Consider the following 27,953-nt stretch of genomic DNA (forward strand, 5'->3'; position numbering starts at 1 on the left):
CTTTTGTGTCACATACCAGTAGAGTGGGTGGTGGACCCATTGTATTCGGCTTGTGGGTCTGGACAGTCATTGCATAGCTACCCTCGGGTTCATGATGCAGTGGCACTTGCCTGGAGGACTACGCGATCCGTGGGTTTGCATGCGTGATGCTGTTTCTGATTGAGAGTGACAGCGGTGCTCAAAGTATATGCCCCATTGCCCCAGTATATACATCTATATCCGGTCTTTGCAGGTCATGGCCTAATGGTCAGCTATGCCAACGTGATGAGTGTACTCCACAAGAACCGCCAGGCTTCCTGATGTTATTCTTCCAATGGCCAGACATACTCGTCAATCATTGACAGCATAGAGGATGTCATGGCTATGTCGAGCTACATTGGCACTACAAACCTTTCTCTGCTGCATTCGGGCATATCGCGAGCTCCGTGGAGAATGCAAAGCGTGAGGTCATCGCTTCTGCGCAGATCTGGCCAGTTCTTTGACACCTGACACGTAGAGAAAGCGTATATAAAAATGCACACTTAGTATCGCATGCAGCAGGATAGACGACACAGAAATTTCACGTGTCGAGGTGTGGGACCATCATTTCCAAGTCCTTGCAGCCGATATGAAAGTCTCTTTGCTAGGCCTAGCCTTGATTGCCTCCGAGGCTCTTGCGGAGTTTCAGATACCCCTGGAGAAGGAGATCCTTCCTGATTACCAGACCAAGAAATGCAGCTCGAGAACGCCCAAAATCATCCCTGGTGTGACCGCTGACCCAGCTAAAGTGGCCAACCGCACCTATGACTATATCATCGCAGGTGGCGGTTTGACCGGTCTCACAATCGCCAACAAGATTCTGACGAACACCAAGGCAACGGTTTTAGTCATTGAAAGTGGCTTTTACGGCTCCGAGTATGGGCCCAAGATCGACGATTTGAACACCTACGGACAGATCTTTGGCAGCAGCGTCGACCATGCGTATGAAACCAGCCCACAACATGAAGGCCGCGGCAATATCATTGGTCTGGACAAAGACGTAAAGATCGTCCGCGCAGGCAATGGGCTTGGTGGCTCCACGCTTATCAACGGCGGAACATGGACGCGCCCACAGCGGGAACAATTGGACTCCTGGAGTCAGGTATTTGGAAACCGCGACTGGACGTGGGATAGCCTGAAACCATACATGGACGGCATCGAGAAACCACGCAATCCCGCCGGGATTTGGCCTAAGGAACTATATTCCTATGATCCGAAGTGCCACAACAGCGGCACGACGGGCAATGTGGAGGTTGGCCCTCGCTATGGGGGGGAAGAGAAGCCCTGGTCCAAGCTGATCGGGGCTCTCATGAATACCGTCAGCGCGACCTATCCATGGGTGAAGAACCGAAAGGACCTCTGCTGTGGTGATCCTAGAGGCGTCTCCATGTTCCTGAATACCTTGGATGCTGGCCAGAATCGCATGGACGCTGCGAGGTCCTGGCTGGATCCAGTCCTTGCAGACCCCAACTACAGCAAACGTATTACGGTTCTGACTGGCCAACTAGTGGGTAAAGTCCACCTCAACGAAAGCGACCCGAATAACCCCTCGGAGACGCATCATGCCACGGGCGTGGAGTTCGGTGTACACCAGAAGGAGCTATGGAAGTGGGATGTCAATGCCAACAAAGAGGTCATTCTTGCGGCAGGCTCGGCCATCTCGCCCCTTATCTTGCAATGGTCTGGGATCGGCCCCGAGGAATGGTTGGCCGATGCGAATATCACGCAGAAGGTCGATCTCCCGGTGGGATATAATCTTCAGGACCAAACAACCACAACCGTGATTCACAACACGATCGAAGAAGGCAAGGGCCAAGGACAAGCGGCTTACTTTGCCACGTTCGACGAGGTGTTTGGAGCCGAAGCGCCGTTATACAAGGGACTGCTAGATGAGAGCGGTAAGCTAGAAGAGTGGGCAATGAAAACTATTGAAGGAGGAGGTTTCTTCAAAAATCAGACCGTGCTATTAAAGCAGTATGAAAACTACAGGGATTGGCTACGACACAAAAATACGTCGTATGCGGAGCTCTTCTTCGACACCGGGGAATTAATGCACTTTGACCTCTGGAATTTGATACCGTTTACCCGAGGATATGTAAAGGCCCTGGACAGAGATCCCTACCTCCGCAGCTTCGAGTACAACCCGAGGTTTTTCGAAAATGAACTGGATCTCGCCGGCCAGGCTGCCGCGACCAGGCTTGCACGACAGTTATCACAGACCCACGCCATGAAGCCTTATGCGGGCATTGAGAAAGTTCCTGGGAAACGCCTAGTGCCTGAAGGGGCCGATTTGAAGGCATGGGAAACGTACGTGATGCAAAGCTACCGTGCCAACTACCATGGCGTGGGCACCTGCTCGATGATGAGTCGGGAGCTCGGTGGTGTGGTCAATCAGCAAGCCAAGGTGTATGATGTCGGAGGCCTTCGCGTAGTTGACGGCTCGATTCCACCAACCCAGGTCTCTTCGCACGTCATGACCGTGTTCTACGCCATGGCCGCAAAGATCGCCGATGATATTACCGGAATCAACAGTAACATGCACTGACTATGGAGTCTTTTGAGACTGCTTTGAGAGAGTGGAGCCTTTGCAGTTCAGTTCGTTTGCTCTCAGTTGCTGGAGGGACCTGTGCGTTGTAGTAAAAATTGTTATTTTATCGATGATACCAGTGGGAGAGACACAGAAGAATGGAAAAGACGATGCAAATGCAGGTAGGGTGACTTTGCTATGAGACAACAACATGGAGTGCCCAACCTCCGCTATTAGGAATGTTTAGTGATAATCACATTCTAGCGTACTAACAGTTTAATAAATACTTAATAAATATTAGATAAGTCCTTGATAAGTGGTAATCTGTGATATGAATTACTTACTAAATAAGGTCCTAAGTGCCCTTACTAAAGCGGCGGCATCCAGAAGAGGAAACCCTCAGTTATGTTAGATTCCGATACATATAGGTACATATATACAAACCACAAGGCAGGAGCTAAGAAGGAACACCTTCATATTCCCACCCCTGAATAACCCTCTTACTCCGTCGTGAGTTTCGTCGATTGGTATTACATTTCACGAACAAGGTCAAGGCTGTGATGATGCAGATCACGATTCCCGCGATGGCAGCAACCAGGACGGCGCGTTTCTGCAACTGATGCGGATCCGAAGCGTACGGGCATTGGGCGTCTGGGCCGCCAGAAACCCAGCAGGATGCGATATGCCGGGAGTTAAAGTCCAGCCAGATTTCGCGCATCTGTGGATCCGCGGACGCCGGGTCCATCCCGCCTCCGGCGCTGGACCTGTCAGATGCGAAGCGGTACAGATAGGTGTTTTCGAGGGCGGTGCGCGGGACGCCCAGGGATGTGTTTTCGGGGCAGCCGTGGTCGTAGGCGTCGGGATAGCTGCTTTCAGCATCGGAAATGGTCCAGGTAAAGGGGTCGTTGTCGACTCGGCAGGCGCCGCGGCGTAGCGGCTGGTCGCAGTCGACGACACGCCAGTGCCCATTCAGCGACAGGTCCATGACGGCGCAGCGATCGCCGGACGGCTCGTTGATGTTATCGGTGACTTCAGAATCGCGTGGTTCGCCAATGGCCCAGGCCCATGCCGCAGAAAGGGTGGCATTTCGGTAGGGGTCGTAGTCGTTGTCGGCCGTCGAGTTGAGTATCGTGCTGTTTATTAACGGGGTAAGGCCGCAGGCGGTCACGTTGGTGACCATGCCGGCCAGTTCGCCCAGGAATTGGGTCCTGTTGGACCCCACGGGCATAGGAAGACTGTTGGACACGGCCCACGATGAATTCACCTCGGAGACCTTAAAGGCTTCAGTATTGTAGAAGCAGCCGGTTTCGATTTCGTCGTCCCTGATGGATAGGGGGGTCGTAGCGGTGAGGTACTCGGGAGGGAATATGATGTCATTATCGTTGGCCAAGGTATAATCTTCCATTTGGGGGTCGATTGAGCCATATTCCAGCAGAAGCCGTTCCTCCTCGGCTAGCTGGATATATTTCGTACACGGCCACCCGTCGGGGGTGCTCTGTATGCCGTCCTCATCTTCGTGTATGGTGAAGTACTCCGTGATGGGCTTATATCCGTCGTCGACCTTGTACCACGACTCATTGAGATTGCTGCGCTCATCCGCCAGCTGCGAAGGGGTGTATATATAATGATACAGGCGATCATCTATTATGTTGTCAATTCGCTCTGATATAGTCGGCAGGTCGGTTCCAGACACCTTTGCCGCGGGTCGGCTAGGAGCTTCGGCACTGGAGGCGGCATGAAGGTTGAACGAGATGAATCTGGTATACACGTTCAGTTGCGACGTCGTGGCTTTGAAGAAATCCAGGAACACATCGATCATATCCGACAGGTAGAGGTTGTCCGAGCATTGGTACGGCCCGAGCTCGTATATTCGTGAACCGGAGGAGTCAGAAATGACTGTCGCGGTCCCTTGCGCCGCGTCCACCGTGGTTGTCGATGAAGAGGTAGGAGTCGCCGTTGCGCTCGACGTCGTGGTCGATGAAAGAGTCACGACCGGCGCTTCATTCGGGATTGTGACTGGGCAGAAATTCCAGCTGCGCCCTTCGACAGACCAGTATAGATCGACAACAAACCGGCGGTACCCTAGTTCGAGCAGATTCGAGATGCATTTTCCTGCGGAATTCCGGTCGTAAACATTTTTGCCGAAGCATGCTGCGCGCAGGGACACGGCCGAGGTGGTGATGAAATTGAGGGGAATTTGACCGGCCACATCTCTCTCGCTCTGGATTTAGACCGCAGATGTCAGCGAAGGATGCATTAGGGAGGATCGACATGAATGTGACGCATCAACTCACCAGAAAGACCGCTATCCAAGTAGCGTCGACCAGAGAGGCGTCGGGGTCGTATTTCAACGACATGACGCAGCGAGCGACCAGCAACGCGAGGGCATTCCTAGGGGAAGCACAGCCCGCGACATTGACATGATCGATAGGGATGGTTGATCTGGCGCAGGTGGTGGTGGTGGAGGAGCAGAGGAAGACGAAGTGCGGAGAAGAAGGCGGTGCGACCGAGACAAACAGGATGCAAACACCATCTGGCCACTTCTTCGCTCCGCCGATCCCTTCACTTTCCACTCGCCCACTCTGTCTTTCTCCTTCTGTTCAGAATCCCACTTCCATCCTTACTGGTCACATCCCCTCGAGTCGACTCTTCTCGTTGTGGTTCTCGTCTTTCTTTGTTAAACTCTATCCATCCCAAGTCCACCGTTCCATCCCTGTTCACCATGGCGGCACCCGGCCAGCCATCTCCCCAGCAAATCGCGGCCATGCAGCAGCAGTTCGCTGCTGAGGCGGCCAAGCGAGGAATGACCCCCGAGGAATTCGCCAAACAGCAGCGCGAACAACTGAACGCCGAAGCCGCAAAGCACGGAATGACCACCGAGCAATACGTTACGCAGCTGAGAATGCGAGCTATGGCAGCACACCAGAAACAGATGGAGGCCCAACGACAAGCTCAAACTGGTTCGCCGCAGCCAGGACAGCCAGGACCGCCGGCGCAAGGCCAACCGCAACCCCAGCAGCAGCAGACCACACATCAGGTTCCCGTGAACCCGTCGAATCCCCCCGATCCCAAGGCGATTGCCGTCGCTCAGTTCCTGCGCTCCCAGAACCTGAAGACGCGGACATGCATCATGGACGGACAGAGAAAGGACATGTTCAAAGGTTTGACCCTGTTGATTCCCCCTTTATTTTCTGCCTTGTTGCTCATTCACTCCGTCTACAGTGAAACGTGCTATCCGCGCTCTCGAGTCTCCCGCCTATGCCAAAGCAGCCGCCAAAAAGAACTCCATCCTTCCCCCTGTCACGGACCGCGCTTCCGCAGAAAACGTCTTCAAGCTCCTCCCGCTATCGCTTCTCGCCCTACGCGTTACGAAAGTTGACCCCCACGCCGGTCACAACCACGGCAAGCCCAAGAACCGCGTCAAGGGACTGTGGACCGTGAAGATCGAGCAGCACCAGGAAACTGGCGACATGATGCACTACGTCTTCCTCTACGAAGGACCCCAGTGGAAGCAGAAGGCCATGGCCGCTGCCGTGGTGGCGGGAATTTTCGCCGTCGTCTTGTTCCCCCTGTGGCCGATGATGCTGAGACAGGGCGTCTGGTACCTCAGTGTCGGCATGATGGGTCTGCTGGGTCTCTTCTTCGCCATGGCTATCTTCCGTCTGATTCTGTTCTGCATCACCGTGTTTGCCGTTCCTCCCGGTCTCTGGCTGTTCCCCAACCTGTTCGAAGATGTCGGTTTCTTCGACAGTTTCAAGCCGTTGTGGGGCTGGCAAGAAGTAAGTCATCTCCAGCTCATCTGAAGTTAAGTACTAACAAATCACCAGAACAAGAAGAAGAAGTCCAAGAAATCATCCGTCAGCGCACCTCCCGCAGCTCAAGCACAGGACTCTACGGCGACTACAACCGCCACGCCTGCACCCCAAACGTCAGGGGCCGTCAAGCGCGATCTTGCACCCCGAGTCGAAGAGGCTGCTGACGAGTAATGCTGCAAAGTACGATGCAACCATATACAGAGAATTGGGACTTTGGCTGAGACCATTCTGATGGAACCATACACTGGGTGATATTCTATTTATCTTCATCATCCACGTGCGCTCTTTTCCTTTCTTCTTATTGTCTTATTCCCTTTATGTTGTCGATTCTGTTTTTCTGCGTTTCAGGGCATGTTTATTCGGGTATCATGGGTTCAAAATTCCTTGCAGTAGTATCATGAGCTCTTTGTCGCAATGAAGATTCTTTACCGGGTTAATAATTTTGAATTGGTGGTCGAGACCGTCGGATATATATTCCACTTGCCACATTCTTCAGGTGATATAAACATTACCAGACACCATCATCATGCACAGCAACCCTAAAGCAAATGCATATATGATGTCGGCCTAAATGGTAAGCCTCGGACATACTAACTGTGTGACTGGTCCATGTTGTAGAACCTAACCAGTGCACTATTCAAACATCGTCAGCCAATACTGCGCATCGTCATACCCCAACAGCCGGTTCAGAACCGCTCTTTTCTCCTCGCCATTCTCCATCTTGGCGATCTCAATCAACTCCCATTTCAACACGTTCTTGCGGTCTTCCTGCTGCTTTGCATACGCCTTCTCCGCTGCAATCTGATCCTCGCTCAGCCCAGCCATGTCACACTCGCATTCGAACTCACTTTCTTCGCTCGGGATGTCCTGCGCATCCACGAGCTGAACATCCGTGACATTTCCATTCTCGTCCCGAATGACGCGTGGCTCCGGGAACGCAATGGTCTGCGTGATGTCTGTTTCTTTGAGGGGCTACATTTTATGTGTTAGAACCCAGAGGAATCAGCAAGGGAGATGTTGATATAGAGACATACCGTGCTCTTCAACCCCGAGAACATGCGAACCTCATACTTCGCTCCGGCGAACGCAACAACCAACCCTTGATCTTCCTGCGTGATGTTAGCACAAGCCCCATCTGCAATTGTATAGTTATACAAACCTCGGTCGCCCGATGAACCTCCCAATTCTCACTATCCAATTTCTCAGACCACCCCGTCCCAAACCCTGCCTTCCCGATCCCGGTGACCGCAAGATCCAGACCAACATCAATCTCGCGACTCGACCCAGCAGTCAACTTCATCGCACACTCCGCCGTCACATACGTGACCCCCACAATCCACAGTCCCTGCGTCTTGATCTTCTCGCGATGCACAGACCCCATCAGCGTCTTCCCATTCCCCAACACCCACTCCTTCACCACCGTCGTGAACGGCCCATCAATCCTTTCCTCCACCAGCTCGCACGGCGTAATCAGCGCCGCCTGCCCGCTCGCCTCCCGCTTGTTCTTCACCTCCGCAGACGCATCGATCGGCGCCCCTGCTCCTGCCGCAGACAGGCCCCCCGTGACTCGCGCATGCTGGCTCTGCACGCTAGCCGAGTGCTTGGCTTTCCAGTCCCGGGCGCGGGGCGGCTCCGTGGCGAGGGGCGAGCGGAAGGCGCTGAAGCCGTCGCGCTGCGGACGGCCTGGTTCGAGGATGTTGGTGATTTCGATGAAGGTGCCGGTGTGGTCGAAGTAGCCGAGGGAGCCGGGACGGAGCTTTCGGAAGGGCGCTGGGTTGAAGAGGAAGCGGCCTTCGCTGTTGTTGCGCATTAGGTCTTGGTAGATTTGGTTGTTTTGGGCCATGGTGGGTGGGTTGGATGTAGGGTGGAAGCATGGGGATGTAGGTGTTGCGTTAGAAAGGCAATAGAACGAGTGAAAGGGAAAAGAAAAAGGAGGCAGGAATGAAATAAGAACTCATTTCTCCCCATATAAATCATCCTACTGCGTGCCGACTCAGTGGAGATGTTCACCACACCTGCGCCGATCGACCCGCTCTCATCTCATCTCACCTGTCTTCATCTCCATCTCATCTTCAGCTCGAAGTCAAACCCACCCCCTCCTGTTAGTGTTTCCTCATTCCGGACTCCAATGCGCAGATCAAGTATCAACCCTCAGCTTCACACCCAGTCCTGCCCTCCTGCTGCTGTTCAAGCTGCGCCATTCCCAACAGATCCACTCGATCTATCCGATGCGATGCATCTCTGCAGTCGGCACGAGGACTAGCGCGATCTGCTGCTGCCCTGTGATTAGCCACCGGCCCGATTATCAGTGGTGAACGGGGGGAGGGGTTCTTTCAGCTCGTCGGGTCTGCAGCCACTACGGTGCTGTTCTCTGGTAGCCTTCTGCGTAGGACTGGGTCGGTTCGGGTCGTGCATCACTCTGTGCGGAAGTTGGACCCAGTCTGGGTGTTAGTCTGGAAGAAAGACGAAGAGGGGAGGAGGGAAGAGACGGGGGCTCTGCCTGGTATATTTTGATTTTTGTGATGGGTGACGGGGATGGATGATTTTGATTGGAAAGTTGCGTTGGGAGTAATCCGTACGGCAGATCAGATGTGGACCTAGGATATATATCCTAAGGCACCTAAGTACCTATTCTAGTAAACATAGATGATGTAGGAAATTGGCAGAGGGGGGTGGTCCACGATAGAATAATTCAATTGACTAGAAAACAGATAGATGAAAGGTTGTTGGTGATGAAGCTCTAAATACACGCAGAAAGGCCCTATTTATGCTGATCAAGGCGGTGATCAACTCAACTAATGGAACCTCCCATAAAACATGATCGAATGACATCATCTTGGGATAGGTCAGCGGAACGCTCCGGTAGGCATCCGGAATCTCGCTGAATTCCTACAGATGAATGGAGTCAGTACTCCCAGAGATAAGTAACATAGAAGGAAGGTTTGCTTATGATTGACAGGAAGAGTGTGTATTTCCGCCTCATTCCCTATACATCTAAGAATTACCGATAATCTACCAACCTAATCACCTCAAAGACCAAAACTGAAGCTGAACGAGCAGAGGATCTATGCAATAATCTATATGCTAACCCACCAATCGCCATCCTCAGACAAGGAAACCAAAAAGCTCTTTATATATGTATGTACAAAGGTAACAGTGATCAACTATAAGACAAACAAGAACTGTATACGAGCAAGAAGTAAAGTAAAAATGGAGTCAATCGTATGAAGAAACGTGTTGACAGCGTCGAATATCCTGAATCATGCATCGCTGTAAAAGAAAAGAAACGGAAGGAAATTTTGTAGCAAAGAACAACGGTAAGTATGTGTAGTTAGGGTGCCAAATGCAAAGAAAAAAAAAACAATGAATGGTGGTATGTGAGGAAAGGAAATCGAATCTGGCATCGTAGATACGTGGTATCACGGGAGGTAGTTAAATTATTGTTCAGACAGGCGTCGACTGTCAAAGTCGACGAGAAAGAAAATTCGGCAGGCGTGGCGACGTATGAATAGTAAGTTGTCAATGCTGAAGATATACCAAAAGACAAGTATCGAAGACAACGTATGTATAGGTGAGATGTGGTACTCTATACGGTTTTATAGCCTTTTAAGCAGATTCACCAGTGAATTGAACACTTCGGCATGCAGTGCTCAGTTGACCGGCAGTCTTGATTGTCGAGATGCAGAACGTTGGCCACTCGGGGTAGTACGGCCATTGGCAGGAGGATGAGGCATCGAGCTGAGTCGGAACTTGCGGCTCGCTCGGCCGGCGGTGGCAGCACGTTGATCTGAAGTCGGCGGTTCCGGCCAGTCATGCGCAGCAGGGTCAACCGGGGATGGAATCTTTGGCAGCGGGCAGTTGGGAGGAGGCACGGAAGGTGGCCCAACGACGGTAAGCCCGGGCATACTTTTCCGTCGCGGCATCGGAGGACCGGTGGGACGGCCACCAGAGTCGGCACGGTGGAGGACAGAAGTCCGGTTGCGTTTCTGATCGCGAAGGGAAGCTGGATCAACTGCGCCTGGAGGCAAAGGCGGGAGAGGGGCGTTCATGCGCGGCTCGGCCGCTTCGTTCTTGATCGCGCTGAGAGGCCGAGAGGAGTGCGATGTCGCCGGCGGGACAGCCATATTGTTCATTGGGACCCGCGAATAGCGATGTGGCTTAGGTTCCTGGCCTCGCTGAGGATCGGCGAGAGAGTCCTCCGAGTTAGAAACGCGCAATGGCTTTCTTGGTGTAGAATGGTTGGGCGGTTGTTCATGCCCGAAATTACTCGGAGGTTTCCCTGGGGACTGAGGCGGAGAAGAAAATGTAGACATGATTTCGGCCGGGTCAACAGGCATTTCACCTCCGCGAATAGACGATGGTCCAGGCATATGACTCAGTCGGTTTGGGCCATTTTTCGCCGCGAACCGCTGGCTGAAGGATGGAACACTGAAGTTGGGAGCAGGCGGCGAGGCACTTCGCAGTAGAGGGTCCGGAGCGACAGACTGTGACCGGGGGATTTCGGGGGTCTCTGTAGCCGTCGAAGCTTGTTGGAGGTTCAGCGACTGTCTCTTCCGGGGCGTAGACATCGTCGGACTCGCAGAATTATCCAGCGCAGACAAGACAGTGGAAATGGCACTTTTCTCGTTCTTGGGAGGAGACATAGGAACACCTCCCGGAGAAACCGAGGAGTAAAAACGACCTTGCCCATTGCCACTGACACTGACGGGCGAGACCACGTCTGTGTGAGTCGTAGAAATGGACTCGGAGCGAGATTCCGGAGCAGATGGCATGACCAACGACCGGCGATTGAGCGAAACATGTGAACTCCGACGAGACTGATCAGTAACGGTTGACTCCTGTTCATCGGAAGTCGCCGACTGCTGAGGCTGCAGAAAGGTTTGCGAAAACCGGTTCGGATCCTTCCTAACTAATTGTCGGGCACTGGTTTGGGAATGGAGCTGATGCTCCATGTCATCGTCGAAGACTCGTTCGGTCACATATTTCTTACCACCGCGTGCCTCGATCTGGGCTCGAACGGCCAAAAGCCACGAGCTCAGGTCTTCGGGGGTGTGGAAGACAAGCAGAAAGCTGCGTGCTAGTCGCTTGGCGTGTGACCTATGGAATCCTAGTCGCGATAGCAAGGGTCGGTGCGTCTCTGTGTTTGTAGAAGGCTGATCCTCCGAAGACTGGGACACCTGCAAAACCCAGTGTTTCCCCGGAATGGCATCACTGGCGAAAGCCACAGATTTCGGTCCTAGTTGCAACATCTTTTCCGGTAAACGATCGTGCTTTCCGCCGTTAGGGTACTGCAGGATGTAGCCACTAGTGGTCAACACGTAAATCTTCTGCGACCACTCGGTCTTCCCAATTGTCTCCGAAAGAGAGCGTAGGTGCTTTCTCTTCTCCTTGTCTTCCTTCTTCTTGCGAACCGCAGGGTCATCCGCGCCGGCTCCCTTGTTCGTGTGCTGAGCCGCATGATCCTCGTCACGCACATTGCCAGACTTTGCGGCCGAGGTGGCATGGAAGCGAAGGATCGAGTCTATTGATAGTCCGGGGCACGGCAAAGTATCATGTTTGATGGATTGAGGGAAGGCCTGGAACAGGGGCGGCGGTTTCCATGCGCTGTCTTCCGACGGCTTTTCCTCACTCTGTCTCCCACGAGACTTGGAAGGTGTCTTGGCGCGATAAGGCTCTGTCGCCGACGAAGGCACTGCAACCGGGGTTGAGGCAGACGTCGGCGACAAGGGCGCTGCAGGCCCCGGCTCCCCTTTAGGCGCAGAGAACTGTACTTCGTCAATGCCAGACAGCTTGGCGTCGCTGGGCGCCTTGCGCGCGGTCTTGTCACGTCCGAACAGCCCGCGGAGCCCCGATTTGGACGTCTGGCGCTTCACCGGGGTCGCATGCAATGGGACCCGCTCATTATGCTCTTCATCATTCTGGTATTCCTCCGGTCGTGGCCGTTGCGTGCGAGGTGAAGTAACAAGGAGTGGTCGAGAGGTTGGGCGGCTGAAATTGGTTTGTAACGGTGCGAGCGGTTGACCCCTTCGTTCGCCGACCGATGATTGCGAGTGTTCATGATCCAATGCCATTCTCCTCACACTATTTCCAGGGCCCTTCCCTTCCGTCCTAGAGGCCACGAGACCGGGATTTTCAATAGGCTGTAAATTATAATATAAAGTCGCAGATGTTCCGGGCGAGCAACGTCACTCGTGAATGCTAATCTCGATATAGGACAACTGGGGAGCGGCCGAAACAAGAGGTGACGCGAGGTTGATGCAACCAGTGTATCATTGATTCGAGCATAGAATGGCCAGGATGTGCGATTGTCGGTGTCGGTTTTCTTGGTCCACGCAAGCGTCGAAGGGAAATCGCATGGCACTTGCAAGGTGGGCAAACAAATGCGGCGGGACCGTCGCGCATTGATTTTGAGGCGGGAGAGGCAGCAACTAATTGGTTGCGTGGTGAGAGAGGGCGAAGTCTGCAGGCGCAGCCCCAATGGAAGGGATAGGGCTGGTTCGAAGTGGAATGGTCCCGCGTGGACTGCAGCACACGGCTGAACCGACTTTTGAGGCTGAAATAAAACGGTAGGAAGGGGGGGATGAAACTTATTCAGCCCGTTGCGGTCGATCAGTTGGGGCGGCCCGGCTATTGCAGCGGAACCATCGTCATCGTCTGTAAGGAATTGAGCGTGGCAATGGGTTAGTTTGGAAAATAAAATAAAATAAAAGTACGGAGTAAGGAAGAGCGAGAGAAGTTATGGACACGAGAAGTCCAGACTCATCCCCCCTCCCATTCGAGTCACTAACCCGGCGCAATGATTTTTTCGTTTTTCCTTTGTGCTTAAATTAAAAGTGAAATTGCCCATGCACTAGTCCGTGACTAAGAAAAGCTCAATGTTAGTTAGTCGTGGTGCAATGGTGAGCAGATCTGAAACGGTTGGTCAGAAGCGAACCCCTGAGTGGAGAGAGGATAGATGAAGCAACAGGCAACGAGGAAGTTGGAAGGATGGTGTCCAGACCCGAGATCCAGACCGGCCAATTACTCGGTATGCGACGGATCTCTCCATCGGCAAGAGCATGGCAAGGCCATCGTCCACGAGAACTCGATCGTCCTCACGAGAGTCGCAGGCTGAGGGCCCCCTGAATCAGCCCCTCGAGGGGATCCACACCGGATAACGGTTTTCCGCTAAGGGGATTAGTGTGACTGTGATCAGCCAGGCGAGTCCTCCCTAGGCGGGCATAAAAATGGAGTTCTCGCAAATAGTCGGCGAACGGCGGTACACTTCTGGAGGCTGGACCGAGGGAGGTCCATCAATTGAGATCGGGAAAGGAGATCCTCCAGAACCTCGGAGGATCCAAGGATCTTATCAAAACAGACAAACACAATCACGAGGCTTTATGCACGCTTATGCACCGCTGAGCTTATGTGGTGACTAACCACCCTGCCGACACACCAGCAATGCAATTCCCAAATAGAAAACAAAATATATACATAACAACGTCCTGCATCACGAAATACTAATCCACTATATAGCGAACCTTCGAGGACTGCGCTTCCTCCGGCGTAAGATTTGCTGTTGCTGGTCCACATTTCTGGGGTTTTCCTTTCTCCACTGCGCCCATCAACTCCGCCGCCTCGTCGCAGAGTTCTGCCATGTCCACGTCCTTTCCGGTGAGACCGGGAGGATGGTGAGAAGTCCAGTGGATTTCGACGGAGCCAAGTCTCTATTTGGGGTCCATGAACATCAGCATCTTCTCTGTCGACCTGTGTGTATTGCGATACTGATTTGTATTCTACTCACCAACTTGATAGTAGGATGATGCGATTTAGACGCACTCTGCGCCGCGACTACATTGACAAAGCTCTGCTCTGGTCAGCGTCCGTCCGAGACCAGCGCATCGGAATGTAAACCCACCACGGCGCTGAAATACTTCCGGAAAAAGTACGTCTTCAGGATGCTTGCCCCGCTGTCAACCAATATCCAGTCGTTCTTGATCAGTGTTTCCAGCTTGGGGAGCAACGGCGCAGTATCGATACCGTTCGCGAACCGGGGCGCAGGAAGCTCGGGCTCGGGCTCAGAAGTCATTATCGATCTGCTTCGGGCAGCGATTCCGAAAGGCGGGGAGTTCTTGCGATGAGGGATGGGGGTGGTAGCGGCGCGAACAGCGGACGATGGGCGGAGGACTCGAGTGGAAATCGACGGCAATGGAGGGGCGATTTGGGAGTAACCGCGATTCAGCTGGTATAAATGTGAGAGCAGCGCTCGACTGGGGCGTCGGGCAGAAGCCATGATGGGTTCCATGCTGTGGGAATTGCCAGGCTGGTTGCCAGTACAGAGTGTGAACTGGCCGAAGCTCCAGTTGCTCCACAGTTGCGCGCGACAGCTCGAGGGCACGTGACTTTGCGGTGTTTAGCGGTCACGGGCATCCAATTCCAGGAGGGCTCATCTTTATCAGCTCATTCTATTTGTCGCGTCTGGTTACTACCTGTCTAGTGTATTTACTTGTCTCCGACTTATTGAATGATGGATGGTGTTTGCTACTGCACACATCACACATCACGCGCTTCGAGAATTCTTCCATGTCACGTGCATCGCGGACTTACTTTCTCGGACCATTTCAGAAGGCCGGTGATGTCGGATGGGTAAATCAAGCCAGAAATCAAAAGTTTGAAAGTATGTTTGGTTAACCTCGAATGAACACCCACGAGCTAAGCCGATGACGTTGGAGGAGTCGCCTCGGGATTGTGACGTCGTTCTCCAACGCGGTTCCCCACCGAGACCGATCCATGTTCCCCGGATTGCTTCGGACAAACACATGGAGTGATTACTTCCCCAGAGCGGTGGTCTTATACAATAAACCTGATTTAATGCATACACATGAGAAGAAAAGTACAAGTTTGACGGAACAAACCCAAAACCTAGTATACAAAGACCAAGAACAAGGGAATCTCAACCATCATGTTCCAACTGAACAACTTATACAAAATAAAGGCTCGCCTCCGTAGTCGAAAGACAGTGCTACCATTCACCCAACAGAGAGAACCTGGCCCTTCGGTAGCATCTTTCTCACCTAGGATGGCGCCTCAGGCTCAACGGGCATATCAAGGTCTTCAGGTTTACCAATTCAACAACCCTTACAGGCCTCCATAGGACAAACTATTGTTGCGCGAATTTCCCCGGGATGCGGGCCGGGATGCCGCATAGCTACCCTGACGGCTTCCGAAATTCCTGATACGCAGGTTCTGTTGCGACCTTGCGAAAGAGTTGGCTCTCGAGCCAGAGGGGATTTTCGATAGTCGGCGACCATGAGACTGGATCTCGACCCGTGCATCTGACAGCTGCTGCGCAAATGGCGATCTTTTCCGAAGGGTTGGGCCATACCAGTAGATCACGTATACGGCAATCACGAGAATGAACGATATGCAAACTAGTTATCGGATTAGTTTCATAACTCAAGGGGCACCTGGAATTAAAGCTTACAGAGAATGGTAGACGCGTATTCCAAATGACGCTCACCACCGATATCTAATGAAAGTTTAATTAGCAATCAAAGCAAACACGTCCGAAAAAAAATTCTTACTTTCGTAGAAAGGTGTGGCAGGGATCGTGAGGACACCGGCCAAGAAGTCTCGGGACCATCCGTTTCCGCCGGTGGCAGAAGCAGAATAAGGTCCGTAAGCACAGATCATGTAGTCGATGGTAGCCATGTAGATGCTATAGTTGGCAATACCGACAATCGCAGAAAATACCATGGTACCTATCCAGTGTACATGGGGCAAGCTAGTCCACGCAAAACCAATTAAGCCAATTGGCAAGCAAGGGGCTGTGTAAAGCAACCACCACAATCGAGATTCATACTGCGTATGTTCGTCGTCTGGCTTCATTCGCCGTTCCCCAATGTTCCTTCGAATGACAGGAATGAACGAAAGCCATGCGATGAAATATCCAATGAGAATTGGAATGAAGGCCAAGCCTTTGGTGACAGTGGTGAAGTTCCACTGATCATAAACTAGGCCGAACGACTGGATGAAAATGAATATCAATGCGTCACTGAATCCGCTCAGTAGGGATAGACACAGCACAATAGGTTCTGTGAGGAACATTTTGAATGGCCGAACCCAAGTGACGAGAATTTCTCTCGCCGAGAAGCGCTCACGGAAGGGAACGAGCTCGTTGGGACCGTAGACATTCGGGTCCTGTCCCGTTTCTCTCTTGCTTTTGGCGATCCGATCCATCATGATCGTCGTTCGAGTCTCGGGGACTAGAAGAAAATGGGCGACTTGTACAAACCCTCCAAAGATAAGTTGAATCCAGATGTTCCAACGCCAATTGAGGTTCGCTTCCACGAACCCACCGACGACAGGGCCTAGCGCAGAACCGCCGACGGAGGAAAAGACAACGCAAGCCACAGCATACTGCTGATCATCAGCCTCCCAAAGATCGGCAATCATACCCAAAGTGACAGAACCACCAGCCGAACTGAGACCACCAAGCGCGCGACCAACCATGATCGAAGCAAAGTTTGGCGCAAGGGCAACGGGCAGCTGGAAAACGTTGACGAGAAACAGACTGAGTTGTAGGATCGGTTTTCGGCCGAGCTCTTCACTCCAGGGCGCCCAGAGCTCGCAACCAAAGGCGTACAAGACAAGGAAGATCATAGCACCACATCGAGCCGCCTGCATGCTCACCCCAAACTCTTCAGAGATTCCAGTCGCGGCATTTGAGTACAGGCTGGTGTTGAAGTTCATCGATGTCTGGACAAGGAAGATGACGATGATAATCATCCACTTTCGCCACTCCGGGAATGCGTAGCCGAGTTGATCGTAACAATCCTCTTCTGTCAATTCGACCTTTTCCGAGACGGTATGCTCAAGCTGGTGAAGCGTGGTACCAGCTGCCGGATCATTAGCCAAGCCCAGTCGGGACTTGGGGAGCTGTGGAATGTCATTCTTTTCATGGCCGGGGGGAGCCTTCGCATCCGTATGAGTTGAAGAGGATGCTTCCGAGTCGTCTGATCTGTCCCTGTCCATGATTCTACCGGAGGAACTGGACGTTACTGACTATGGGGGTTTGTCAGTATGGACCAAGCTTTCTTGTCATTTGGGAGTTGAAGAGGAAGATAAGAAAGCAACAGCACGACCGGAGGAGAGCAGAGTCGAATGGTGAAGTCGTATCGCTGCCTGGTTTAGAAACGAGAGCACTTACCCAGGTTAGTCAACTTCCTGCACAGACAGGATGATTCTAGATCGGTATATAGAGTAGGCAGGACAGAAGGTAGAATAGAGTGGTTGACGATAGAGGCGGGAAGGGTAGGATGGGATGCGCAGAGAAACAGTTACTCAGGAAGGATAGCACGAAGAAAAGGAAAATCGGAGAATAAAGTCTGGGGAGAGTCCCAGGATTATAACCGGGAGAAAAAAGACGGGCAAAGCCATGACTGGACCGGTCCAGGCAGGCAGGAACCCCCGCCAGGGAAAGAGGATGGGCTCACGGACTGTTCGGCGATTCCGTCGCCTCCGCCGGTCACCTTCGATATGCCTGCACCTGATCGCACCAATCAGACCTTGGGTGGGGTTTAGCGTTGCATACAGCGTAATGATTCAAGAGGCTCCATTCTTGAATCAGGTTCCAAGATCAGGTCGCCTTTCCCCTCTCTCTGCCGGTGGCGCAACCCCTCTGGGAAATCTAGAGAAATCTATGTGCAGCTAATGTAGTATGGCCGAAGGGATGCAGTCGGATGGCGAATCACACCAACGACATTTAGGGGAAGGACAATTCCACTTGCCACGCCGTCAAAGTATCTTTGGGTGCAGGGTTTCATTCCCCTACATCTATCTAGCATCTAGAGCCGGTACCGTGGGATGGTTGATCTCCCGGCATCATCGCCCGGCCATCTGAGTGGCGGGAAGTGGGAAAAGTCTCCACCGTACCCCAAAGTCGATCATCTGCAAACTGCGACAGGAAGAGCTTCCATAAGATTTCGGCATCTCCACTCTGGGATGTTGGGAATCAGCCGTTCTGGGCCGAGAGCCTCGATGGAATGCCCGCTTCGGGGAGCGTGGTATGGGACGCCATCGAGGCCAGGCCCACAATTGCAGCGGGAATTGAGTTGCAGGGTAGGATTGGCCAGATTCTCGGGGAAGTAAATAAACAAGCAATAAATAATTTTAAATGTCTGGGGAAATGAAATGTGATCAAATGAGCCGATCCCGTGCGGACTGTCAATGATGTTAGGGCTAGGCAGGCTGCTGGGTTGCACGCCATGACGCAAGGGGTTGACGCGGTGGCCATGAGTTTGCCCCAGGCCATGGGAAGAGCCTAAAAGGCCGGAGGGAGGGTAAAACAAAGATGGTTTAGGTGACCATGACTACATAGTGACCGGGGTGTGGTCAGACAAAGAAGTTGAGATGTGCTTAACTTGATTCCGTGTTTTATGCTCGATTTAACACGGAGTGACGTCAAATCCTCGACCCGATCCGTTGGCAACAAAATGATCGTGGCCAGGGGGAATGTAAGATTTATTGGGGGGGAAACTCGCAACCCCGGTAATTGGATGTTTTCTAGAATCAAAGTCGACGCTTATCAAAGTTCAATTTTTGGCCTACTGCCAGTCAGAGTCAGACATGAATTCGGCGTGAATTTTGGATTTAGTTGTGCGCAAATTTAAGACAAGACATTGACCACTAACGGTGCCAAGTAGGTCTATCCCTTTTCTGTTTTTCTCTTATTTTTAGTTTGATTCTCAATGTTAGTATTCCGTGTCTCTACTGTCATTAGACCAGAAAGACAAAGAGGCCCTTCCCACAGGTCAGACTCACCTTGAAGTGGCGATCATCATGACAAGATGTTATTCAACAACAAGCCAAAAAGTGCCACTCACATCATAATGAGCCACAAATTGAACTCGCATCAATGTTGCCTCAGGAAGACCATGGGGAAAAGAAAAACTGACATTACCGGTTCCAAGTGGTCATCCAAGAATAGCCAGCACAATGAGCTAGAGCGACAAGCACCCTAAGGCGTCCCTAGACTGGTGGATTTGCGATCCATCCCAGGCTAGGCCTAGTGGTTCGTGTAGTTCGCTGAGCCTCGAGAGATCTTTGACCCCACTGGTGTCACAAGATTGAATGTATTGGAAGGTGGGATGGGTAGACCAGGATCTATTATTGCATTGACACCAGGATGGTTCAAGAATGCATCGCTTTTCTCCTCGAGAGGAAATCCCGCGGAACAGTGGACAGTCGTTGATCACGTGAGCCTTGACGTCCTCAGGCTGCAAGCAGCAACAACGCTAGCCGTTTGAGGCAACCCGACCTTAACCGCCCGCCGTCTCCAGAGTAGGGCGGGCAGAATATCTGACCGCCTGCCCAGCGGAGGGGTTCTCGTCCCAGTCAGGACTGTTTGTCTTACTTCGAGTATTCAACTCTCTCATCTCGACATTTCTCCGTTCGCAGCGGGAATTCTTAAATTAGAATCAGCATCAGCGTCCAGCCTGGTGGCCATAGCAGAGTTCATCCAATCTCACCTTTATCTAGGGATGTGTCCTGACATTAACTCACTTCCTCCCTCCCTCTCGACCTCCCCGCGTCAACCACGGAACATCCCCACTTCGTCTGACTCCCTACCTTCGCAACATTCCTGGTCGGGCATCTCCCCTGCATCAACCGCCACCATGAGCACCTCCAGCAACCACAATCATGGCAATCATCCCATCGACATCCCTCGTCGGCCATCCCGGTCGGGAATGTCGGGACCGGAACGTCGCCGATCTACCAATCTAAACCCGAACAATGGCAATGACCCGGCGGGTGATTCCATTGCTTCCTCCCTCAGCCACCATGCGCTCCGGACTTCCAGTCCCTCGAGTCTGGGCGGCAGCCCGATCATTGCCACCGGGGACCCGCATCACCAACGTGCCCCTTCGTTGGGGGAGCTGCATCAGGAACTCGAACAGGAACAAGAGGCGCAAGTGGTATGATCTCTTGAGTGCCACCGTGCCATTGCACGAGAGTCTAGATTGTTGCAGAATTGCTAATTATTTTTGTCGTTTCTTGCGCATCCTACAGAACCGACTTTTGCATATGATTCGCAGCCAGCAAACTCAGTTGCAACAACTACAGCAGCAGCAGTCGTCGCACAGCACGGCTATTGATGATTCAGCCCCTGCGCTTTCGCAACTCCCCTCTGTTCCACCGCTGCTGCCAGCCGGCGGCAGTCGACCGTCCGCGCAGATTACTTCGTCCTTGTCCAGCCGCCGACCGTCGCGACCGTCCAGCCAGGCCGCTTCGCCCAGTCTCCGCCCATTGGTCGATTCTCCCCGCGGCACGGATGGCTTCGAAGGGATCACAGGCCTAGGCGAAAGTCCGCGACGCGGAAGTAGGGATGAGGGCGCTTTCTATCATGCCGAGGCAATTATGCTCAGCAGAGAAAACCAAATTCTTCGACAGCGAATTCGCGACTTGGGTAAGTCTACACTTTCTTTTTTCTCTCTGTATCCGGACACTTGTGCTAATAAAATGATAGAACGTCAGGTTAGCGAAATGAGTTCCACCGCTGGCGGTACTCAGTCGAGCGCAGCCCCGGTCAATCAAGGGGTCGTCGATCCTCATTCTGCCGCCGACCCAGAATCTGCCGAGGATTCCACGGACAAGACTTGAGCAAATAAACACGGATGATTGGCCATGCGCGTCGTTTTCGCCAATCAACATCCTTTCCCAGCCACCGTGAACAGAACGCATTCTTAACCCAGAAACAAGCTTTTGGGCCAGTGATCTGCTGTCTCTGCCGTCCCGTTGTTGACACACAATGTGAGGGATAAGTGCATGATTATGCAGCCAGCCCGCCGCGGCCCATTTGTGGCTGCATTGTACGAGTACATGGGCCTCACATGGCGTCGATCTGGACTCGTCGACTCCTTTCATTTCCCAGCGCCGCGCATGTGATATTTGTGATTTCAATGTGGAAGGTGTTTGATTAATCCATGAATGATCATGTAGTTACTCAACATGAAATCAACCAATCAATTTATTCGAATTTACTCCTTTATTTACTAGCAGTATTGATTTATAAATGTAATCAATAGTTAGCTTTCCCTTTTTATATACACCAGCTAGGTTAATAATGGATTCTGTCAACCAGGAGATATACTAAGCATTTTGTCCTACTTCAATACAATTGTGCTTATAATTTATTAAAGCAATAATGACTCGAGACAATGCCAACAGCCATCGTCACCGGCGCCACCGGCACCCAATCACTCCCTAGCCCTAACTACCTGTACACATCTCTCCCCATCAACACAATCCCACCCAGAAGAAGACCAGGTAACCCCGCTAATCGAGAGCCTGCTGGTAGTGGGCCGCGCCGAGAGCATGCGAATTGTGGACCGATTGAAGCGCAGAGAGGTGCAGGTATCTGTGTACTTGGAGAAGTGGGTGTCCAGAGAGGATGTGAAGGAGTCATGGGAGCGCGTGGCGAAGACAGAGGGACTGCAGCAGGATGCGCTGTAGAAGGCGACGCGGTTCCTTTTTATCTTTGTCCTGGGGAGGATCTATGATATAGTGATTAGTATGAATAAGGCGAGGAGGCTTGTGTTTACTGGATCGGTGGATTTGTGGGAGCCGTTGGGGGAGAGTCTGGATGGGTTGGTGGAGGCGAGGAATTTGCCGGGGTTGAGGGCTTGACTTGGGAGTTGAATACTGATAAATCTGCTTAGTAGATGATCTTAAATGAAAGCACTATAGGTTTTAATTTCTTGTGGTCTCTTAGTTATGGACTGTATGACGATGTGTAGATCTACATATTGAACTCTTCTGGACACCCTAGCAGCCACCAAGCCCTAAGAACAGGTTAGTGATCAAAGAGATTGTATTTGACTACAAGCCACTTGGAAGTCCAGCAATAGATTCATAAGATCAGAAACCAACAGGCTGATTCTTTACCTTGTGCTCAGCTTTCCCTATCTTGTAACCGACAAAGATAGTATCGTAATTGTCCATCTCATCATCATCATCATAATCAGCATGGTCCACATCATCGTTATAACCACCACCGTTACCACCAGTAGGGCAAGTACCACAACTATCAAAAGTGTCAATGTTGTGATCAAGATCTTGTGTAACTCCTTAGACATCTTCATCATATCTTCAGACTGCTGCTCATCAACCACATCTTCATTTTTGTTTTCTTGTTCTCATCAACCGCATCTTCGCCCTTTTTGTCGTTCTCTTTGTTCTCATCAATAACTTCTTCGTCCTCTCGGTCATTCTCCTCGTTCTCATCAACAATACCTCCGTCCTTTTTGTCGCTTTCCTTCTTCTCATCAACAATGCTGTCATCATCTGCTCCCGCGCAATTCTCATGGCGTGGAGAGGAGCTCCCTGATGAAGAGCTACTATGCGTACAAACACGAATTTCACTCTCCGATTTTTGGTCAGAGCCACCTTCTCTCCTAGTCATGTGTCTGGTGAGCAAGTCCCTCAGGGAATAGTTGCGTGACCAGGGTGGGAGGAAATCAAGGGGTGTCTGCCCATCGTTAGTCTTAGCGTCGAAATTAGCCCTGTTGCGGAACAAGATGGCGACCGTTTCATTGCTTCCTGAACAGACCGCGAGGTGCAGTGCTGTCGTGCCCGAGTAATCCTGTAAATTTGGTGGTGTACCTTTCTCCAAGAGGAGATACGCCGCTTTGCTGTGGCCCTTTGAGGCCGCATAGTGCAGCGCTAGCCGACCGCTGTCGTCAACTGCAAGCATGTTGGCCCCATGTTTTAAAAGAAGGTGAACTACATGGTCATGGCCCGACTCTGCGGCTCGGTGGAGGGCTGTTCCCAGATATTGGTCGTGATGATGAATATCACTCCCATTGTCGATGAGAAATCGAACTGTGGAACTTTGCCCATTAGCAGCAGCAAAGAACAAAGCGGTTTGACCATCATCATCTGGCTGGTCTAAACTGTATCCCTCAGCTGCCAGGTGTTCAAGAATATCTATATGCCCATTTCGTGACGCCGATAGGATGAGTTGCTGCCCCTGGACCGTATAGCTGGTACTCGATTCGGTTGCCAAGGCGAAAAGGCACACGAAAATCGCTCGATGTCCCATTGATGCTGCGAGATGTACGGAACTGCGGCCTTTACGATCGAGGGTCTCAGTAATGGCTCCTTTGGATAGCAAAAGATTCACTACCGCGCTGTGCCCGTAGTATGCGGCCCGGTGCAAGGGCGTTTGTCCGAACCAGTCGACATCGTTCACGTCGGCACCAGCCTCTATTAACATCGCAACTTTTTTCACATTGCCAGTTCCTGCAGCTGCTTGAAGTGCAGTGCCATGGAAGCCACTTTGCCTTCGTACCGGCTGTTTTTCGGCTACCTGGTTGAACCTTTTCGTGAGTGTCTCCCACCATTGCAGATCCTCCGGTGAGCATTCTTTCTGCCATTTCATTTGTTCCTCTCGAGACTCCCATATGTTTGGTTGGCCACCTTGGCAGTGTATGTTAGCTCCAGCACCGATAAGCTGTTGTACGATGGTTCGCGGCCCATTGCTGCTGCTGCCTGTACTGCTGTGCCGTAATAGCCACCCACCCCGTTTACATCGGTATTATACCTGACTAGGATCTAATTTATAATAGCGCTCAAATCCATTTTCCACGGCAGTATAAAGGCCCCAGAGGTATAGCAAATAGAAGCATTTTGTGCATGTCATGATTGAGAAATGTATGTACTAGGTTGAATACAGGTTGGGGTTATTAATTAATTTGAAAACCCATACCGATGCCAGCCCGTCGGTGAACGCCACAACAGTACTTATCGAATTCATCTACACATCTCAGTCAGTGTGCAACGACGTCGTACTGTCAACCATATGTCCTGGGAACGAAGTTGCCGAATCGGCTCGAGATGAAGTAGCCGTCGCCTCCTTTCTGCACCCAGCAGTGGTATCGTGTTGCGCTAGTTCCAAGAAACCCCATGGCAATGTGCGGTTTGATGACGCAGTTCCTATACGATCGATTTATGGATTGAAAGAAATGAGTGGCTGTCCAAGCGGCTCTTGCGGACAGAGATTCCGGTTGCGATGCAATTATGAGATCACCCTCCTCGACCATCACCGTCTTTCTTTTCTTTTGTCCCCAGCCCCAAACTCCTTGTCAGATTTTAGATCTCTCCCTCGCTATCTCTTCCATTTTCGCATGGTTTTCAGCTCAACGGGGCCTTCTACCCCCGTCGCTTATCGATGGTCATAAATACCGACTGGTAAGTAGAACCGTCGTATCATTCCCTAAGACTAACAGGTACTAATATCAGAAAATCTTTGAAAGCCATGAGGCAACCGATTCTGCCTCTCGACTCCCGACAATAGAATATGAATCCATACACGGTCTTCGAACGTTCGCCGAGCAACATCAACAAAGCCTTGAGCTCGGGTACAGTAGAGCCCAATTCATCAAAGTCACACGCGTGCCTGGAGCCGTCTTCACAAGGCTTGATAAACTAAGGCTTGGGGGGCGACTGAGTTATGACTCCGCGACTCAAGAGCTCGTCATTCGCCTCATACCATCAACCGGGCACGAAAGGAGTCATGGCTTACTCATGAGACATATCGAGCGCAAGCTATCTGCACTTGGAGTTTCCGAGTACGAAATGGACCCGCTAGGAGCCAGCACAATCTGGGGCGACTTTACATGCAAACAGGCCAACTCAAGTTTACGCCCCCTACCCCAGAGATCTGACGAATCCGACGCCCCGACCCTTGTGATAGAATGTGGGACGAGTAAAAATAAGAGTGAGCTCCAAGAAGATGCTATATGGTGGCTTACAGGCATTCATCCCCCCGTAAACATCGTTATCCTCATCTTCATGGACCTGCGACCCCGGACGATCAAAATCGAGGTTTGGAAAATGCAACCGAGACCAGCCGACGAACGCAGTCCTCGCTGTCGAATTGCCCATCCTACCCACCCCGCAGCAGTATCAAAGGTGAAGCTGAGACCCCTCGACAACGAAAACACTTATCATGCTTCCCGAGACCTTCGCCTTTCTTTCAGGGATATTATGCTTCGCGACCCCCCTGTCGGGGGAAACGAGATTGTGTTTTCAACGGAGGAGCTGGAAAGATGGGCAAAGCGTATTTATGATCAGATACATCCTCGGTGGATGCCATATGGCTAGTGTAAGTGACACAACTAGTATTGGAGCTTATTGTTCAGGGCAGAGGTTGGAATTGTGCAGTCAGGGCCTGTAGGGTCGTTTTGGGAGTTGGTTAAAGATAGCCATTAGTCAACGGGGCCGACAATCGGTATATTCTGTCCCAAGCATGATGCATTGAACTACGTCTCTATTACAAGCAGAATCTTTTATGATTAGGTGTTAAATCAAATGGATAACACAAGACCACGAGAACAACCATAAAACTAGACAGTACTCCTTCCGAGATATATAATCGAGATATATATTGCACAATGGCCCCTCGATGGCACGCTAGTTCTCTAAAAGAAAGGTTATCAAAGGGAGCATATTTAACTGTACCACAGTGTCCAAAAAGGACCGTCCATTTTCGATAACTCCTATGATTACTTTCAGTGACAGGATGTTTCTCTACTCTATACCCTACATTCTATACTAGAGCACGTACGTAAGTGGGTGGGGCCAGCCGGACTAGCAGGTCTTGGCGCCGCCGCCCGCCGCTCCACCGCGAGGCCAATCCACGGCACCGAATGGATAGCTTCCTTCTACTTGACCTCCGTACAAAATCCATTCCATCCGCTCCAATCGTGGCGATATGCTAGGAGCAGGAATTGGAGATGATGATATTCTCTGATGTTTGGATTAGACGAAAAATAAAAAGATCAGAGGATAGCCACCCCTCCTACTGTGACAGCTTGATGAGCTCTGCAAGCGTTAGCCTGTGAACCATCACAACCCAGAATTGCGTGCTCCGGAGCCATCATCCCGCAAAGCTTGCTTCCTCCAGCTCTCCTATTTATTTCATCGCCATGTTGCACACCCCGGGCCAAGCTCTCCCTCCAATATTCTGTATTACCTTCCACAGGCACCGTCTGAGCTGAGCTCGTGACTTTCCACCAGCTTCACCGCTTCCAACACGCCTCCCTCACGGCTCTGTCGATCACCGCGGAAGCCCGCCCTAGATGCGTCCAAGCTCGCGACGGAGCTCCTTTCCTACGCAAATGGCCGCTTCCGCGAAATTGACCCCCGTTGGTGACACCCACCGCGTCGATGTCAAAGATTATGATTCGTATGCGTGGGTGCTGCTGGAGGATCACCCGCTTCGGTCCTACCCTACGAAGTACCCGCCGGGACTGTTTAATTTCCTCCGGAGGTGGTACGCCACGGTGAGAGGATGGTGGTCCGAGCGTGGCTTGTCGTTGGTGTGTCTATTCGTGATGTTTCTGTAAGTCCATCCTATTCTTCATGCGGTGGAATATGTCTTGTCAATGTGTCAATGAATACACCATGAAAACCTACTGACTCGGATGGATAGGATGGTCATTCAGTTTCTTGCACATCTACCATATGGAGTATCCTATCTGCTCGCAACAGACTTGAGCGACCAAGTGGGCCTCGCCCAATGGCCTGCAGAGTTCGGCGGTCGTCCGAGTGCCTGCATTTCCTATGAACCACGAGTGCACTGGGATGCCGTTGACCGCGCACTCAATGCGGGTTGCGCTGGAATCAAAGCCGATGTCTGGGTACAGGGCGATGAAGTCTTTGTGGGAGACTCTTCCTCAGTTCCCGGTCCAAACGATACGCTCGACCATGTTTATCTCGAGCCCTTGATGGCTAAGCTGGATGCTAGGAACCCTGCAGTGGTGTCCTCAGTTTCGGATAACAGCCCTAAACCCGTGGGACTGTTTGATCATGACTCAACACAGCCTTTCATGCTATTCCTGCGGCTTCAATCCCAGATGTCGACTGTATGGCCGCATCTTGTCCTGCGAATGGCCTCACTAAGCCAGAAGGGCTATCTTTCGTATACCGATGGGGTCCAGGTGATTCCCAGGCCTGTCACGATCGTGGTCACGGGATTGACCTCGTCGGAGGTCGATTTTGTGAAGGACATTGGTCATGATGGTATCAATGGAAGCATTCTCTTTGAGAAGTCACCTGATTTAGATGCGACTGGCAACAATCCCGAGAATGACAACTCCCGGGAGTCCGAGAACCCGTCAGGCAGTTTGCAGGAACCATCCTCCGGACTTCCATTCCAAATGTTCAGCGTCACGATCAATTTCCGCGACTCAATTGGTTCTCCCCGTGGAGGTCGCTTTTCAATCCAGCAGATCGAGCGGATCAAGACTCAAGTCCATAACGCACATCAGCGAGGGCTTCGCATCCGATACGAGGCGATTCCCTGCCTCCCCAGGATGCTACGTCGAATCGTCTGGCGCATTTTGGTTCACGAGGGAGCCGATTGTATCGAGGTGGATTGGACGCAATGCGAAGGGGGATGGTGGCGGTCGCTATTTACGATCGGACGCAGGGACGGGAGGAGCCATGGAAATAAATAAACCCAACCGAGCAAGCATCTATAAGAAATCATATTATTCACCCGCATTAAGGACGATAACCCGGCCATAAGTATGGACAAATGTCCGGTGTGT

The 27,953-nt window shown here is 51.8% G+C and overlaps 10 protein-coding genes across 10 annotated transcripts; 5 read left to right on the forward strand and 5 right to left on the reverse strand.

The window, feature by feature from the left end:
- Nucleotides 1-607: 607 nt before the first annotated feature.
- Nucleotides 608-2,563, forward strand: P170DRAFT_447667 (GMC family oxidoreductase; the record flags this gene model as incomplete). The annotated part of the gene is made up of 2 exons (XM_024850901.1): nucleotides 608-660; nucleotides 718-2,563. 2 exons carry the CDS (start codon nucleotides 608-610, stop codon nucleotides 2,561-2,563), a joined length of 1,899 nt encoding a protein of 632 aa, XP_024703062.1.
- Nucleotides 2,564-3,002: 439 nt separating this feature from the next.
- P170DRAFT_359996 (Lectin C-type domain protein) lies at nucleotides 3,003-4,902 on the reverse strand (the record flags this gene model as incomplete). Its single annotated transcript, XM_024844392.1, has 2 exons — nucleotides 3,003-4,766; nucleotides 4,840-4,902. The coding sequence occupies 2 exons, from the start codon at nucleotides 4,900-4,902 to the stop codon at nucleotides 3,003-3,005; spliced, it is 1,827 nt and encodes a 608-aa protein (XP_024703063.1).
- Nucleotides 4,903-5,105: 203 nt separating this feature from the next.
- Nucleotides 5,106-6,792, forward strand: P170DRAFT_510517 (Sec62 family protein translocation protein). The gene is made up of 3 exons (XM_024854787.1): nucleotides 5,106-5,706; nucleotides 5,768-6,324; nucleotides 6,373-6,792. The coding sequence occupies exons 1-3, from the start codon at nucleotides 5,268-5,270 to the stop codon at nucleotides 6,529-6,531; spliced, it is 1,155 nt and encodes a 384-aa protein (XP_024703064.1). The 5' UTR covers nucleotides 5,106-5,267; the 3' UTR covers nucleotides 6,532-6,792.
- Nucleotides 6,793-6,993: 201 nt separating this feature from the next.
- Nucleotides 6,994-8,203, reverse strand: P170DRAFT_426979 (uncharacterized protein; the record flags this gene model as incomplete). Its single annotated transcript, XM_024847749.1, has 3 exons — nucleotides 6,994-7,332; nucleotides 7,395-7,469; nucleotides 7,520-8,203. The coding sequence occupies 3 exons, from the start codon at nucleotides 8,201-8,203 to the stop codon at nucleotides 6,994-6,996; spliced, it is 1,098 nt and encodes a 365-aa protein (XP_024703065.1).
- A 2,431-nt stretch (nucleotides 8,204-10,634) lies between these two features.
- Nucleotides 10,635-12,431, reverse strand: P170DRAFT_328815 (peptidase family M20/M25/M40 protein; the record flags this gene model as incomplete). The annotated part of the gene is made up of 1 exon (XM_024843356.1): nucleotides 10,635-12,431. A coding segment is annotated over one exon (1,797 nt), but the record flags the coding sequence as incomplete, so codon positions are not given.
- Nucleotides 12,432-13,859: 1,428 nt separating this feature from the next.
- Nucleotides 13,860-14,428, reverse strand: P170DRAFT_360339 (4a-hydroxytetrahydrobiopterin dehydratase; the record flags this gene model as incomplete). The annotated part of the gene is made up of 3 exons (XM_024844408.1): nucleotides 13,860-14,066; nucleotides 14,144-14,206; nucleotides 14,258-14,428. The coding sequence occupies 3 exons, from the start codon at nucleotides 14,426-14,428 to the stop codon at nucleotides 13,860-13,862; spliced, it is 441 nt and encodes a 146-aa protein (XP_024703067.1).
- An 832-nt stretch (nucleotides 14,429-15,260) lies between these two features.
- Nucleotides 15,261-17,678, reverse strand: P170DRAFT_410062 (putative MFS multidrug transporter). Its single transcript, XM_024846828.1, has 4 exons — nucleotides 17,549-17,678; nucleotides 15,924-17,403; nucleotides 15,824-15,868; nucleotides 15,261-15,770 (listed from the first exon to the last, which is right to left on the reverse strand). Exons 2-4 carry the CDS (start codon nucleotides 17,371-17,373, stop codon nucleotides 15,478-15,480), a joined length of 1,788 nt encoding a protein of 595 aa, XP_024703068.1. The 5' UTR covers nucleotides 17,374-17,403; nucleotides 17,549-17,678; the 3' UTR covers nucleotides 15,261-15,477.
- Nucleotides 17,679-19,769: 2,091 nt separating this feature from the next.
- Nucleotides 19,770-21,372, forward strand: P170DRAFT_510522 (uncharacterized protein). Its single transcript, XM_024854788.1, has 3 exons — nucleotides 19,770-20,315; nucleotides 20,410-20,806; nucleotides 20,867-21,372. Exons 1-3 carry the CDS (start codon nucleotides 19,881-19,883, stop codon nucleotides 20,998-21,000), a joined length of 966 nt encoding a protein of 321 aa, XP_024703069.1. The 5' UTR covers nucleotides 19,770-19,880; the 3' UTR covers nucleotides 21,001-21,372.
- A 2,666-nt stretch (nucleotides 21,373-24,038) lies between these two features.
- P170DRAFT_426985 (uncharacterized protein) lies at nucleotides 24,039-25,503 on the forward strand (the record flags this gene model as incomplete). Its single annotated transcript, XM_024847750.1, has 3 exons — nucleotides 24,039-24,051; nucleotides 24,494-24,588; nucleotides 24,640-25,503. 3 exons carry the CDS (start codon nucleotides 24,039-24,041, stop codon nucleotides 25,501-25,503), a joined length of 972 nt encoding a protein of 323 aa, XP_024703070.1.
- Nucleotides 25,504-26,207: 704 nt separating this feature from the next.
- P170DRAFT_437506 (uncharacterized protein) lies at nucleotides 26,208-27,868 on the forward strand. The gene is made up of 2 exons (XM_024849381.1): nucleotides 26,208-26,743; nucleotides 26,834-27,868. Exons 1-2 carry the CDS (start codon nucleotides 26,520-26,522, stop codon nucleotides 27,858-27,860), a joined length of 1,251 nt encoding a protein of 416 aa, XP_024703071.1. The 5' UTR covers nucleotides 26,208-26,519; the 3' UTR covers nucleotides 27,861-27,868.
- Nucleotides 27,869-27,953: the final 85 nt, after the last annotated feature.

This window comes from Aspergillus steynii (genome assembly GCF_002849105.1).
Source record: "Aspergillus steynii IBT 23096 chromosome Unknown P170scaffold_5, whole genome shotgun sequence".
Classification (NCBI taxonomy): Eukaryota; Fungi; Ascomycota; class Eurotiomycetes; order Eurotiales; family Aspergillaceae; genus Aspergillus; species Aspergillus steynii.